At 45.1% G+C, this 14823-nt stretch overlaps 1 protein-coding gene across 2 annotated transcripts in view; it reads right to left on the bottom strand.

Annotated features, from left to right (window-relative positions):
- Positions 1-14823, bottom strand: part of CTPS1 (CTP synthase 1) — a 26555-nt gene extending 11732 nt beyond the window's left edge. Inside the window, exons 1-9 of one of the 2 annotated variants that reach the window (XM_037501313.2) lie at positions 14689-14823; positions 11331-11509; positions 9395-9565; positions 6966-7066; positions 6066-6182; positions 3422-3505; positions 2889-2969; positions 1894-2045; positions 175-307 (exon numbers count right to left, since the gene is read on the bottom strand). In XM_037501313.2, coding sequence (XP_037357210.1) covers positions 175-307; positions 1894-2045; positions 2889-2969; positions 3422-3505; positions 6066-6182; positions 6966-7066; positions 9395-9565; positions 11331-11496 — 1005 coding nt within the window. In that variant the 5' untranslated portion in view covers positions 11497-11509; positions 14689-14823. Of the gene's footprint in view, positions 1-174; positions 308-1893; positions 2046-2888; positions 2970-3421; positions 3506-6065; positions 6183-6965; positions 7067-9394; positions 9566-11330; positions 11510-13258; positions 14064-14688 lie in introns of those variants that run through there. The other variant, XM_037501312.2, reaches the window with a different exon arrangement.

Raw genomic sequence — 14823 nt, 5'->3', positions numbered from 1 at the left:
ACACGTGGTAAGTCAACCACACCAGTGACAAGGACAGCTGCGTGGGGCTGTCAGTTCTGGCCCAGCTTCACACAAAGCAATTCTGAGCTCGAAAGATATAAAGCTGACACATGTGCACCATCTGTGGGAACACAGGCAGCCTCCCTGTTCATGTGTATCTGCACCATCCCTCACCTTGATTTCCAATTTGTGGTTGATGGCCAGTGCAGAATGCTCCAAAGCTTTAATGACAGACGCGTAAGAGTCTGAGAATTTGGTATATTTGCCCACAAGGGCAATAGAGCAAGTCTCCAGCAAGCGATCGTATCTATCAAACAAAGGTCAAGAAACACTAAATTACTTAGAATGTAAATACCACCAAGACATCAAAATTGCTTCTTAAAGAAAAGAAAAACAAGTCTGGGAACTACATAATAGAAGCAACTATTATCTGAGTCCCATGTATAGAGCAATAAAGAAGCAATTTTCAAACCAACATGGCAGGCTTTGTAAAGAAAAGCAGAATTTGGGCCTTCCTGGTGGCGCAAGTGATTAAGATGCAACCTAGGAAGCTATCCACAGACACTGCAGCACAGGTTCGATCCCCAGCCAGCCAGGGAACTACCCACATGGTGCAGCAGACCTCTCCTGACTCACCCACTGCTCCCCTCAGCAGTGTATTCCGGTCAATCTGCCTGTGCTGTTCCCCACCCTGTCTCTGGTGAACCCTCCTACCTCTACCCTTCACTTCTGGCCTGTACCCCATTTCTTGTATGCATAAATAAATAAATCTTTTAAAAAAAAAAAGAAAAGAAAAAAGCAGACTTTTAGTAGCTGTTATAAAGAGATGGCTTCAACATCTTACCCAAATTGTTTTCTAAAAAACCAAACTTAAATCCCACAGGGCAAAAAAATTGACATAAACAAAATTCACAGAAGTTAATGCGATGAAAGAATTGTCAAGTAAATGAATAGTGAAATAATCCATACTCATTAAAACTTCATTTTATAGTATAAGTAGTAACAGCAAAAATGTTCATAGCATTTTATAAAAAAGATCATAAAATTGTAGCTACATAAAAATGTTCATGTAGGGCCTCCCTGGTGGTATAGGGGTTAAGTCTCAGCATGATTACGCTATCGCCAGCCACAGCAGCATGAGTTCAATCTCCAGCCAGGGGGGAGCTAACCCACATGGCATAGCAGACTCTTGCCTGCTGCTCCCCTATACCCCAGTTCTTGTATGTATAAATAAATAAAAATAAATCTTTAAAAAATATATTCATATAATCAGACAAAGACGGAAAGGGAAAATGTCAAAATGAAAATAAGTATCACAGAGCAGTGGCATGGGTGCTCCCTGGCCAAACCTTCCTTGTGACTTTGCAGCTACAGCAAGGCATACCAGGTCTGGGTGCTGTGTGAAGGTCTTTGATGTGAGGGAAGAAACCAGAATGGAACAGTTCTCAAAGTGATGAGACCGGGCAGCAGCAGTATGAAAGAAAATTCTTGGACATCCTTGCTGTTCCTTTTCTGGTGTGGGATGAGGGGCATGTTCCCAAACACAGCTCAGATAACTGGGATGCTGCCCTGAAAAGCTCCACCACAACCAGCCATTCATGCGGGCCTTGGGTGTATGCTAAGCCACTGCTACTGGGGCACCTGTTGGCGTTGATTTTCTTGGCTAGACAAGAGTAACAGGTGTCACTGCAGGCTGGTACTGGGCCCACTCTACCAGGACTCGTCAGCCAAGATGCCACCACACAATGGCGAAGGTCCTTTCGTAACATCTCTTTCCATTAAGACCTTCCCTAACATGAGCTGATGGCACAGGTACTAAAGAAAGAGTTGAATTCCCTGCATGCCTACAAAAGAGATAAAAGTGTAGAACTCCCAGCTCCTTATGAGGCAAACCTGTCAGCCATCTCCTTCCATTTCATCAGCATTTTTCGTGACTGCCTCTCAATAGGAAGATCAAGTCTTCGAAGAAAATAATCCACAACCCCCTGTTCCTCTAACAACAAGGGGACTCGGTAGATGGACGAGACATCATGGACACAGATCACCTATTTAAAAAGGAGCAAAGGTTACTAGTAAAACAAACAAAACTACCCACACTGGAAGCCTCCTACTAGCTATATCACCCTGGAAAAATGTTTTAGATGTAAAAAAGATAAAAGGATAATCTTTTGAAAATACATATAAATTACTAAAATCAAAGCAATACTAGGCCAGAAAATTAATGACTTATCTCTTATGAACATGGATCAAATATTCTTGAAAAAATAAACTTACAAACCAAACCATGATGTAGTTTAAAACAAAATCATGTCCAAATAGGAACTGCCCTAAGAACAGTGGTTCTCAAACTTGAAATCACATGGGGAGAGCATTTAAAAATTCAAGTCAGGGCCTCCCTGGTGGCACAACGTTAATGAGGGAAAAAAGCGAGAGTGTGTGTATGTGTGTGTGCACACGTGTGCGTGTCACATGACAGGCTCACCACCAGCACCTGTGAGGCACACAAGTAGCCCAAGAAAGGATTTAACTCTGAGGAGATCTAAGGTGAAAAGATTTCTCATAGACAGTACTGTGTCCGGAGCTGGCGCTGAAGGATGAAATGAGTAAGAGATCTCCAGGCCAACAGGAAGAGAAGAGCAGAGTTCAGTATGGAGCTCACAGGACAAGGAGTGGGGCAAGGGGGAGGCAGGACAGGTGAAGTATGTTTTGGGGAACCCAGGGACAAGGTCATGGAGAACCACGGTCAGCAGGTACCAGTTCTTCTAGGGAACAGTCTACTGTCTCAAGTCATAAACTAACAAGAAGCCTTATTAAACTAATTGAGACTTTAGGATAACTAGAAGCTATAAAACTATAAAGACTTGTGTGAAAATGGAATTTCTACCTACCTGTTCAGGTTCGACGTGGCAGAACATAGATATTTTCTCTTTCACTGCCGTGTCGAGAGGATTTGAGCACCTGCAAACAACCTAGAAGCAAAGAAAATAAGATATTTAGATAAAAAGAAGGAATACAAAGCTGGGTTTTTCTCCATAGACATCACACTGTTAACTCCTAGCACGATGCATGCAAGTGATGGAAAGATTAGTTTTCAAAACTGAAATTCCCGAATCCCAAACTGGAGAAACGTAACAGCGTGGCAGTACCAGTGAACGACAAGAGCCAGCTGGGGTTTTCCTCATTAATGTTCTTGGGTAGGGGGGAAAAGGGAACAAATGAAGGGCCATGAGGAGAAGACAGGCCCTCACACAGGCCAGGTCAAAAAGTATTTGTAAACCACAGCTCCAGATCAAAGCACTAAACCTGTAAGTTTCCCACCATCAAAGATCACTCAGAGCATGCCAGGAAAACAAGGCCTCGCCTGCCAAGAAGGAGCGATCTTAACCAGACACACAAGGGCTGCTGAACCCGAGTGCCTTACCAGATCCGGGGAAAGGCCGAGCCCCCTGAGTTCCCGAACACTGTTCTGGGTGGGCTTAGTCTTCTGTTCCCCTGTGGAACTTGGCTGTTTGACAAAAGAAAACAAAGTTAATTTCTCTGTGATAAGGAATTTTCAAGTATGACCTTTCCCTGAACTCCTCTTAATAAGGGAATAGAGACCTGGATCATGCATCAAACTTAGTTTTTAATTATGTCAAAGTTACATGCCCTTATAGCTTATTAGTCAGTTTCTACAGTTTATGCTAAAGAACAGCAGGGCCCTACTCCCACCTACCCCTCCCCTTTTCTAAGCCTTATCTTTTGATTTAAGACTTTGAGGTATTTTCCATCAATTTCTGTCAGACAAGGAACCTACCCTCTACTACGCATGCATCGTCTGTGCCCGCAACCGCCATCTTGGGGCCCCTCATCAGTGTTTATACATATCCGAGTATTTAAATACTATGGTTCAACCATGTGCCATTCTTTTCCTTCCTGGTCCAATTACTTGTTTTCCCTGGTGAGTCCATTTCTTTGGTATGCTGGGTTTTTTACATTCTAAACTATGTTAACTCTCCTCTCACACTAACAGATTTGCTGGGTACAGAATTCTAGGATGGAAGTCATTGTCCCTACAAATTTTTTTTTGAAGATTTATTTATTCATGCATACAAGAGCTGGGGTACAGGCCAGATGCGCGGGAGGGTGAGAGGATTCACCAGAGACAGAGCGGGGAACAGAACAGGCAGACTGACTGAAATACAATGCTGAGGTCTGCCATGCCACATGGGATTCTCGCCGGCTGGCAGGGATCGAACCGGTGCTGCAGAGGCTGCGGACAGCTTGACAGCGCTGAGCTGAGCTCAACCGCCTGCGCCACCAGGGGAGGCCCTTCCCTACAAATTTTCAAGGAAACAGCTTTACTATCTTTAGCTTTAGCATTGCTGCTAAGAAGTCTAATAATGTCATACTGATTTTTGATTTTTCCTTTCAGAGCATTTTAGAATCTCTGCCATTATTCTGAATTATCACAATGACAGGTCTAGGTATGGGTCATTTTCCAATTAATTCACTGGGTCTTCTCAATTTAGAAACTCATGGATGAAAACTTCCTTGAGTTGTTTAGACCATGGGTCAGAAAACTTTTTCTATAAAGAGCTAGTTAATAAATATTTTAGGTTTTATAGTCTTGGTCACAACTACTCGACTGCTGTTTCAATGCAAAAGAGCCATAGACAAAATAAATGGGCTCTGCTGCTTTTGCCTACTTCACTTTCAAAGATGGGATGTGTTGATTTGGGTTGGGGGGCACAGATTACATTTCCTTTCCAATACTCTGTCCTTATTTTCTGGAAATCCTATTATTTTGGATGTCAGAACTCTAAACCAGTCCTCTAGTTTTACATTTTCTGGCCTATTTCCTGTCTTTTGCTCTTCAGGTCCTACTTCCTGGGGTACTTCCTCAACCTTCTTTTTCTTAACTTTTCATTTCTACTATCCAGGTTTTAATTCCCAAGAATTTTTTTTGTTGTTTTCTGAATGCTCTGGTCTTAAGAGTATCCCGTTCCAATTTAACAGATGCAGTTTTTCTCCTCTTAATTCTGAGAATTCACAAAGTTGCTTTGTTTCCTTTTTTAAGTTTCCTACTCCCTGCAGATCTCAACTTCTTTTTTTCTGTTGTTTTGCTCTTGCACTTCATATATTTTCTTCCAGTGTCTGGTATCACTGGCTGCCAGCTCATATTCAAAGGCTGACTGAAAGTTCTGTGTGAATAGGCAGCCTATACCCCAGGGTCCTCACACTGGCCATCTGGTCAGTCTGTTTCACTGGGTAGTCTCAAGGGCAGTATTTTCAACTGGGCTAGTCACTTATCTCCCAACCCCCGCCCCCCCCCCCCCCCCGCCCCAAAGAACCCTACAATCTCCTATGTGGAAGGTCCAAGCCTGGCTGTGATGATTCTCGGAACCAAGTGAGAGAAAGTGGGATCATCTCAACAGCAAAAAGCTATACCTCACCCCCATGTTTTTAGCTCAGCTATGCTGTTCTCGACTGTCCTTCGTGTGTGCTCATCTGGAAACCCTCCCCAGAGAGAAAGCCTTCAGTCTCTGCCCAGGTGGGAGAGGGGCTGATGAGAGGGAGAGGGAAGTAGATACTGGGGTCTAACTGCTCTGAAACAGCAACTTCCTCACCCCACTAGCAGAGGTACCTGATGCTGCTATGCCTGGACCCTTGGGGATCCCTGCTGCAGGCTGAGGACCCAGCTCTCCTAGGCCTGTTAGGTCAGTAGACATTCCCCTCCCTCTGGCTTCCTCATTTTTGTTACTGTTGATTCTTCTCACAGTATTTATCTTTATGAATTCTTTCTTTAAAAAAAAAAAATTCCCTTTACTCTAAGTTGTAGTGGAGTTTCACCATTTAGTGTAGACAAGTAGACAGGTTCAATCCACCATCTTCACCTGCAATTTGTCCTGACCAACTGTCCAAATGTTTTTCGTTTCACCTTTTCAAAAAGTATGAGAGCAATTATTTAAAGTTCTTTATTCCCTGCTTTCTGTACCTCAAGTATTTAAAACATATAAGAAGTGAAAAATCAACCTATTCTCCCTCCTTTCCAATTCCCCAGAGTAAAACTTTGAATGCCTTACCTGAGGAACTAGACTGACGTGAATATTACAGAAGTTCTCTCTTTTGACCTTGAATTGGAATTGACGGAAGGCCTCGATAAAGGGCATGCTTTCTATATCTCCCACTGTTCCACCGAGCTAAAAGAATGAAGGATTTTAGAGGTGAAGCACTGAACCCTCCTTTTGTGGTTTAGTTCGCTAACAAAAGTACTCTGTCACCACAATTCAGTGATCATTAAAAACATAATGTGGACTCTCTGGGTCTGACAAATGTCAGTTAATAGTAATTAAATCATAGTTAACAACTAAATAGCAGTTAATAGTAATTAGATATTTTTTGTCCTACAAGGTTACTTTTTTTGGATATGCTCACCATTCCTCAAGGTTATCAATGGATTTTTACCCATCATTTCAAGAAAAGTCAACTGAAAGACTGAATTTTATTTGTATGAGCGTCACAAGGCAAAATAATCTAAATCTTATCTCCTCTGCTAGTCATAAACAACTTCTGGATTAGACATCAGTTATAAGCAAACTGTTGGAAATTAAGTCCTCTGTCTTCACAAGACACCGAGACCCAGAGAAGCAGCAGAGCAGAAGAGCAGAACCTCTCTCCTCATGCTTGGTCCTGCCAGAGGATGGTCAATACCCAGCCAAGTCTCTTCAGAGTGGATGAGGGCGTGTCGTGCCACTCTCACTGGTCACACAAAATGCATGCATAAATACTAACAGGGTGTTGCTTTCGGGGGCACAGCCATTCCAGGACCACTGACAAGCCCTTACCTACCACAGTGCAGTTCTGAGGGCCCAGGGCTTCCCCAGGAATGTCTTACCAGGTGCTGATGGCTGACTAAGGAGCAAATACGTATACTTTGATCACCTACACAGGGACACAGAGTTCAAGAAAAGAAGCATACAAACCTCGATAACACACACTTGAGGTTCTAAGCCATCTTCATCAACAGGTATCAATGCCTGTCTCATCACCCACTCCTGGATTGCATCTGTGATATGAGGGACAACTGGGAAAGAGAAAAGACACATGTAACTCATCCCAATTCAGTTGGCATCAACTGAGATAATTATACTACAGTGACCAAAACTGCTGCACTCTTTGCCTGCACAGAGTAGCAATGGTGTCATAAGTGTTTCTGAGACCACTCTTAACATGGCTTTAACCAGGCTTGGGCTCACAGTCCCCATGGCCACCTTTCCAGATTTCCAAGTTCTGGCTCGAAACACAAGAGAATAAAGCGAAGGTGACATCACCAGACACCTGCCCTGTGTTCCCTGTAGCTGCACAACTACACTGTGGACTCCACGGCCCCCCTACTGCTTACAGCTAAAGGAGAGGACTTCATGCCTGAGGGTTTTTTCAGGAACAAGAGAATGCCAGGAACCCGTCCTGTGGTATTTCTGGTTTCCCAAAGGGCAGGCGATCCACTGCAGACAGTGCAGTGTAGCACAGCGGCTAGGAGCACGGCATCTGGGGGTGCCTGGATGCAAATCTCAGTCCCACTACTCACCAGCAGGGGATCTTTGGGCAAATTACTTAACTATTCCTAAGCTAGCTCTCCCTATCTGTTAAGTGGAGTTGCAACAGCTCCTACTTCATAAAGCTGTGGAAATTTTATGAGCTTGCACCTGTGAAATCTAAGCAGCATGCCAAGCATGTCAGGGCTCAATAAAAGCCAACCATTTCTAAACACTTCTTAAAAGCATAGTTGTAGGGCTTCGCGAGCAAGTTCCTATGGGCAGAGATTAGTTTAAATAGCTAGGTACACAACCAGCAGTGCCTCAAGCAGAAGGATGGATATTTATTATCTAGTACAAACACACACACACACACACACAGAGCAGCCACAGCAGCCAAAGTGATCTTTAAAAAATGCAAATCAGAGTTCACACTCACAGTTTAAACCCACTGCACTTAGTAAAATCCAAACTCCAGGCCAAGATTCAAAAGAACCTCTATAACCTGACTGCTTGCAGCCCACCTCACCTACCATTCTGACCACCCCGCTTGGTCACTGTGTCAGTCCTCACGGCCTCTGATCTCTGACCAAGTCCTTGGTGGCCATGAACCTCTGCACAGGCTGTGCCTCCCTCCTCCTCTCGCTCTTTCCAAGGCTGGCCTCTCAGCTCAGAGGTCCTGGAGACTTTCCCTGACCACCTGCCCAAACTGGTTTTCCCAAGTCACTCCCTCTCCTCACTCTATTTGTTTTCTTCAGAGTTTCTATCAAACATGGAATTTCATCCATTTGTCTTTGTCTCTCCCATAAGGTAACTTCCATGAGGACAATGGCCTCCTTGGTCTTTGCATCATGTATCCCCAGCTCCAATGAGGGGCCCCCTGCAAAGAGCATTCAATAAATATTTGATGAATGAATGCATACATAAATGACTACACTGGAGGCCTTCAACACAAACTGCACAACCAAGACCATTTTAATTCCTAATTGATCCCTTTCTTCATGTCAGGAACTAGAAAAAACTCTTGAGTTTTTTACTTACACTGACTTAACTTCTTTAATACACCTAACAATCCATAGAGGTAGATACTATTATAATCTGCATTTTACAGAAAAGGAACCCAAATCTCAGAAGCAGATCACCTGCCATGCTCACAGAGCTGCTAAGAGGCAGAGCTACAATCCACACGTGACCCAATCAGCCCAGAATCTGGCCAGGGAAGTCCCAGACCAGAGCCAGCTGTCAGCTTGACCCTTGACTTTCAGTTAAGTCTAAAGCCAAAAACAGATTTATTCCCAAACTAAGATAAAAACCACTTCTCAGAACCTCCCCACCCCAAATTTAGACTAAGACCATTTTACTAAACTAAGGGTTTTCTAATGCCACCATTTTTTAAAGCAGGAGAACACTTTTATCAAATCAACACCATGCAAAACCTCAAGTGAAGCTGTGCCCGTGGATATGATGGGCAGAAAGGCCCACATGTCAGGCTCCCCAGCCCTTATGCACCAATCACCAGCCTAAAAACCAACACACAGGATTTCGGTTCCTCATCACTGTCTGTACAAGTCCCAGACACACGACACAAGCTGCCTTCATCACTGCACACTCCTCACTGTTCAAAAACAACAGCTCTCAGGACTCAAATCAGGCTGCAGGATGACAGCTTCAATGCCATTCCCAGAGCAGCAGTGGATTCTCCAAACTATACTTTGAGTAAACAGCCCCACAACTCTGAATTTTCAACTGAAGGCATATTTCAGTAATAACACCTTGACACGTCATGCTGAAATTACATAAAACATTAATTTTTTGTACACAAAAAAGAAATTAAATTGGTTAAGATTCTTAAATCTTGATGGCAAACCCAGCATTACCTTGGACGGTTTTCCCCAAGTAATCTCCTTTGCGTTCCTTGTTAATGACATACTGGTATATCTTCCCAGTGGTGAGATTATTGTCTTTGGTGAGGCGAATGTCCAAGAACCGCTCGTAGTTGCCCAAGTCGAGGTCAACTTCCCCTCCATCGTCCAGCACAAAAACCTCGCCTGCAGGGAACAATGAGAACATTCTTGGTAAGTGAAAAATACATATGCCGAGCAAAACTCAAGCCCCAAATTATAAACATTCAAGTAAAAAAGTCTGCACTGACTTGATGGGAAGCAGAAAAATTTACATCTAGAAAATGAAATACATCACGAAAGAAAAATCACCAACCATTCTCCAAAGGCTAACTGCAGTTTTCCAGTCTATCAACATCTCAGTCTGAATCAGAAAGAGCTACATGGAACTGTTACAAGGTTCACAGAATGGAACCGAGCTACAGACTCTAGGGCTGTGGACAGAGGCGACCTTACAGTGAAAGGGACCTGCTACCGACAGAAAAAGAACTGAGAAAGGTTCAGAAAGTATGACTTGATTCAAAACTTGGACAAGATACATACACCTCGGTTGTGTTCATTATAAAAACCACTCTCTGGGTTCACACTAATCAGTGTGGAACTGCACAGTGGCCCCCAAGTCTTGAACAGTCACTTCTTGAAACACATTCTAGAAGTTTTGCTCAGGATGCTTCATTCCTGCCATCACAACAGGAGGACAAGCTCAAAAACAGAAAAGGAAAAATTGTCTTCTTTTCTTCCCGCAGACAGAGCACTCATCCTCAGCTCAAAAATTCCATATTAGGGCCTCCCCAGTGGCGGTGGCACAAGGGGTTAAGACACTCTGCAGCACGAGTTCGATCCCCCTGCTGACCAGGAAGCAACCCACAAGGCACAGCGCAGACCTCTCCTGACTCGCAGCAGCATACAGTCAATCTTTCTATTCTGCTCCCCACTCTGTCTCTGGTGATCCTCTCAACCCCCCACACCGCTGGCCTGTACCCCAACTCTTGTATGCATAAATAAATCTTTAAAAAAAAAGAATTCCATATTAAACATGGCTCTGGTATGTCAATCTTTTCCTGTTGCTGTTTATTACTCAAGGATTTCTGTCCTGAGTACATTCACCCTTATAGATCTTACCGCAACATTAGAAAGAGGGAATATGAAAACAATTTCAAAACCTAGGATGTTTTAACAGTACATCTACCCCCAATTTTAAGTACAATTAATCATTTAGTAACACAGATACAGATTCATAGTTGACAGGCCCTCAGCAATAGCAAAGAAGTGCTATTTTCCCAGCCTTCCTTAATGGTTTCAAGTTTTCATTTATTTCAAAAGATGTTCATTTATATTATGCAAAGTGTAAGCAAAACAGAATCTCCAGCTTACAGATCATCCGATCCCAGCATCCACCCGTTGCCTGAATTCTACAAAGTGGCCGAGTAGCCTGTCTGAATGTCTCTACCAAGGGGAATCTACTTCTTAACGTGGTCACCCTGACATTGGAGAGAGCTTGCTATTAGATCTTTCTTATATCTATATATCAAAATCTATTTCCTTACAGCATTTTCTCATCTATCCTTTTCTAAAGTTTGGGGTCACTAAAAAAAAGCTGCTTCTCCAGTATTTGAATAGTTATTAGTCACCAGATTTCCTTTTTTACAAAAAAAGTAACAAATTTTCTTTAGTCACCAAAAAGATCATTTCTATTATTTCTATTTACAGAAATCGTTAGGTTCGAATCACTATATTACATATTAAAATCTCTGCTTCCTCTCTGTCCATGTAAGAAAACTATCATTCTGCTATGCCAGGGCCTTTTTAGAAGGCAGGAAGTAGAAGTTAAGTTTTGCACAATATTCAAGGACTGACAAATTCCACATAATACATAATTTTTTTTTTTAAAGAAGAAATGCATTTTGCTTACCATGTTCATATGGAGAGAATGTCCCTGCATCAATGTTAATGTATGGATCAATTTTAATTGAAGTTACATGTAAACCACATGACTTCAGTATGGTGCCCACACTGCTGGCGATGATTCCTTTACCAATTCCTGATATAACACCACCAGTAACTAGAATGTACTTCATTTTACTTTTTGACCTGGGAAAAGGAAAAATTACACATCACATTTATCTCAACAAATCAAAATTATCTAGGTTCAAACACCAGCTCAGCCACTTACTAGCTTTGAAACTGAGCTATGTGCCTCAGTTTCCTTCTGTCACAGGACTCTGAGATGTTATGTGGAATCATAACATTTCCCGGATCACTGAATGCCTTTAGTCAAATATGAATTAAAAAGCAACTGTTCATCAAATAAAGCACCTTTTGTTTAAAGCTTTGACAACAAACAACCTTGAAAGTCAATCTAATAAAAACAACCTAGTTCTAAGATGTGCACAGAACACTATGCCCCAAATGTTGGCTGAAATCCCTGCCAGACACAGGCAGGTATCTCATAATTTTCCCTAATAGGGGAAAAAAAAAAAACCAAATCTTGGAAGAGGACGATTCCCCACGAAAATGCCTTTGGCTAAACTACATTGTATCACCAAGAAAACATAGTTCCTCTTGGTTGTGAAAGGCAGAATAAAAGGGAAGTACTTCAATGTTGAAAATTAGTTACAGTAAAATCTAAAAAATCTTTTAATTAATAGTAGCTCTCCAGTTATTTAATAACAACTAACACTTTGTCAGCAACCTCTTCCAGGTGTGACAGGGAGAGAGATTTATATAGTGTAAGAAAGGGACACCAGATAATAAATCAGTCTGAGGCACATAATGGGCACAGGACTCAGAGAGGGCAGATTAGATTAAATCCAAAGAGGTACAGTTGTGACAGGAAATGGAACAGACTGGAGAGACAAAGGGAGAGGGCAGATGCAAGAGCAAAGGGAAAGGAGACAGCAGGAATTCATCATTTGCCCCCAGCTTCACAAGTGCAGAAACATCACTTGGTCAGAAAAGTCAACTGTGGGCAACATGAGAAACACTATCACCAAGTAGAAGATGATGTAGCTTTAGTACAGTCAGGACATCGCCCTCCTCCAGGAATACTTCGTGTGAAGGCAATTCATAATTTAAAAAACCAGCTAAGAAAGAACAAGGAAATTAGGGAGTTCTGCCTAAAGCATTCCCCACCCCCCTCTGCTTCACTCCTCCAGGAGCAGGAATGACCACACTTGGCAAGGAGGTTAAGAATGCGCAGAATGTCTTCCCCTTGCAACAGTAAGGAAGCGGCCCAATCAGTAAGGCTCTTTTCACCCTGTTGCATTTTCAAAAGCATGCTCCTTGACTTCTGAGAAATGCATACGGAATTCCCAAAGCGGGTCTAATGGGCAGATAAATCAAAGAAATGCTGGTTAAATAGTCAATTGATTTCTTTAATGCAAAGCCCCTGCCAGTCTTTAATAAGTTAATGTGCATTATGATGTCCCAAAAGGGGCATACAGTAAGTAAGCAGTTTCCCCAAACTTTCTTGACCCCAGTCCCTAATATTTGGGGGAAAACACTGTTCCATCATCTTAAGAGTTGATTGGTACCTGTTGACCCATGAATATCAGACTGGGCTACATTTTAGTTAAGTCCAAACCAGGCATATCCCTCAGATTACACCATGGTCTAAATTTTGGGTGTTCACAGAAATTCCTCAGCCACCCAGTGGGTTACATGAGTAGATTACATCGACAGACAACTCATCTCATCCATTCATCTGATTTACTCCAATTTTAATACAGAGGGTAACACCTGTCTATAAGGGAGATTCTGTGTCTTCTGCAGTGCTTGGAAAAAAATATCCCAATGTACTCAAAAGACCAGGTGGGGGGTAGACAGGAATCATTTACTCACATTTGTGGACTGCCCACTGTGCACGTCTGACTGGCACTTTGGGGACCACAAGGATTCATCAGATTTGGGCCCATTTCTCAAGTTGCTGACAATCCAGTTAGGACATTTACAAATAAATGAGTAATCCAGTGTTGGCTGAAAGCAGGACATGTGAAAGACATAAAAGGTGAAGGAAAAGGGAACAGAAATCTTTCAGTAGCAAGCCCAGGGTAAAGTACCATGGCCCATTTACAAGAGGTGAGAGAAGTCCAGCGAAAAGAATAGTCTGCTCCTGCCTGGTTGACCTGACACTTTGCAATGGATCTAGACTCGCTGCAGGACTTCAGGCATGGGAACCCCAACAGAGTAAACAGAAAGGTGAAGGCTATCTACAGAAAACAGAGATAGAGCCAAGAAAGGGGGGAGATTGGCGATGGGGGGGGGTGTCCGTGGGAAATAAGCTGGAAATGTACACAGGGGAGCAAATCGTGTGGAGAGGCCCAATCCGAACTTTATTCTGTAGGTCGTGGAGCCATCGAAAGGTTTTCGAGCAGAGGTGACATAAATCAGGATGCACGAGAGAATTCAACAAAGATGGAAAGAGCTTTCCCTTTGTTCGGTAAATGCAGTGAGCTCCACCACTTGTGTGCGGAGAACTGTCAAGTCACTTCGCAGCCTGACGAGTCCTCACAGCTGTAAAATGGGGTTGAGAACCTTCGCCTCGCCGGCCCCCCGGCTGCCGAGGCTTCAAAATGATGAACGTGGACGTACGTGTCCACGCAGACGGAGCCAACTTCTCTAAACGGCAGCATCCTCGCCCCAGCGGCCGGGCAGGGAAGCGGCCGGCCGCGGGGCCCTGAGGGGGTCGGCATCGAGGGCGATCGCCCCCCGGAGCCCCAAGGCCCCTTCCGCCCCCCGAGCCCGGCGCACAGGCCGCCGCAGCCCATCCCCCGCCGCGGCGGGCCGGCCTCGGACCTTGAACCCCCGAGCTGGGCGAGGAACGAGGCGCGAGGCCGAGCGGCGAGGGCCGCGCCGGGCCCCGGGTCTGGCAGCGACGGGGGGCGACGGGGGGCCGAGCGGCGGGGCTCTCGCGCCCCCAGGGCCCTCTCCGTCCCCGAGCCAAGCCCAGACACGGGTCGGTCGCGCCAAACGACGCGGAAGCCGGCGCCGCGGCGCCCCGCGGCCTTCCCCGCCGCCCCCCGCCCCCCGCGGCCCCTCCGCCCGGCAGCGACGGCCACGCGGCCCTGCGCGCGGGAGCCGGCTCCGCGCGGGCCCGGCCGCCCGCCCCGCTCCCGTTAGGCACGCAGCCCATTGGCCGGGGCCGCGCGCTCCCTCGCCGCCGATTGGCGAGAGCGCTGCCCGTCACCCCGCGGCGGGGCCGTCCCGCGCCGGGCTCCGCGCGCGCCGCGTCCTGCACGGGGAACAGCCCCGGGGCCCCGGAGCCAGCCTACCTGAGGCCGGCGCCAAGGCCCGCCGTCCGCTGGAGAGCCCGGTGGCCGCCGCGCGCGCTGAGCCCCGGCCGCCAGTGAGCCGGCCCGGCCGCATGCGCCCGGCAGTCCTTCGCGGGGGCGGGCTCTAGGCGGTGC

Source organism: Talpa occidentalis, unplaced genomic scaffold (genome assembly GCF_014898055.3).
Source record: "Talpa occidentalis isolate TD23 unplaced genomic scaffold, MPIMG_talOcc4v2.1 talOcc4.9, whole genome shotgun sequence".
Taxonomy (NCBI): Eukaryota; Metazoa; Chordata; class Mammalia; order Eulipotyphla; family Talpidae; genus Talpa; species Talpa occidentalis.
This window is presented reverse-complemented; position numbering and strand designations above follow the sequence as displayed.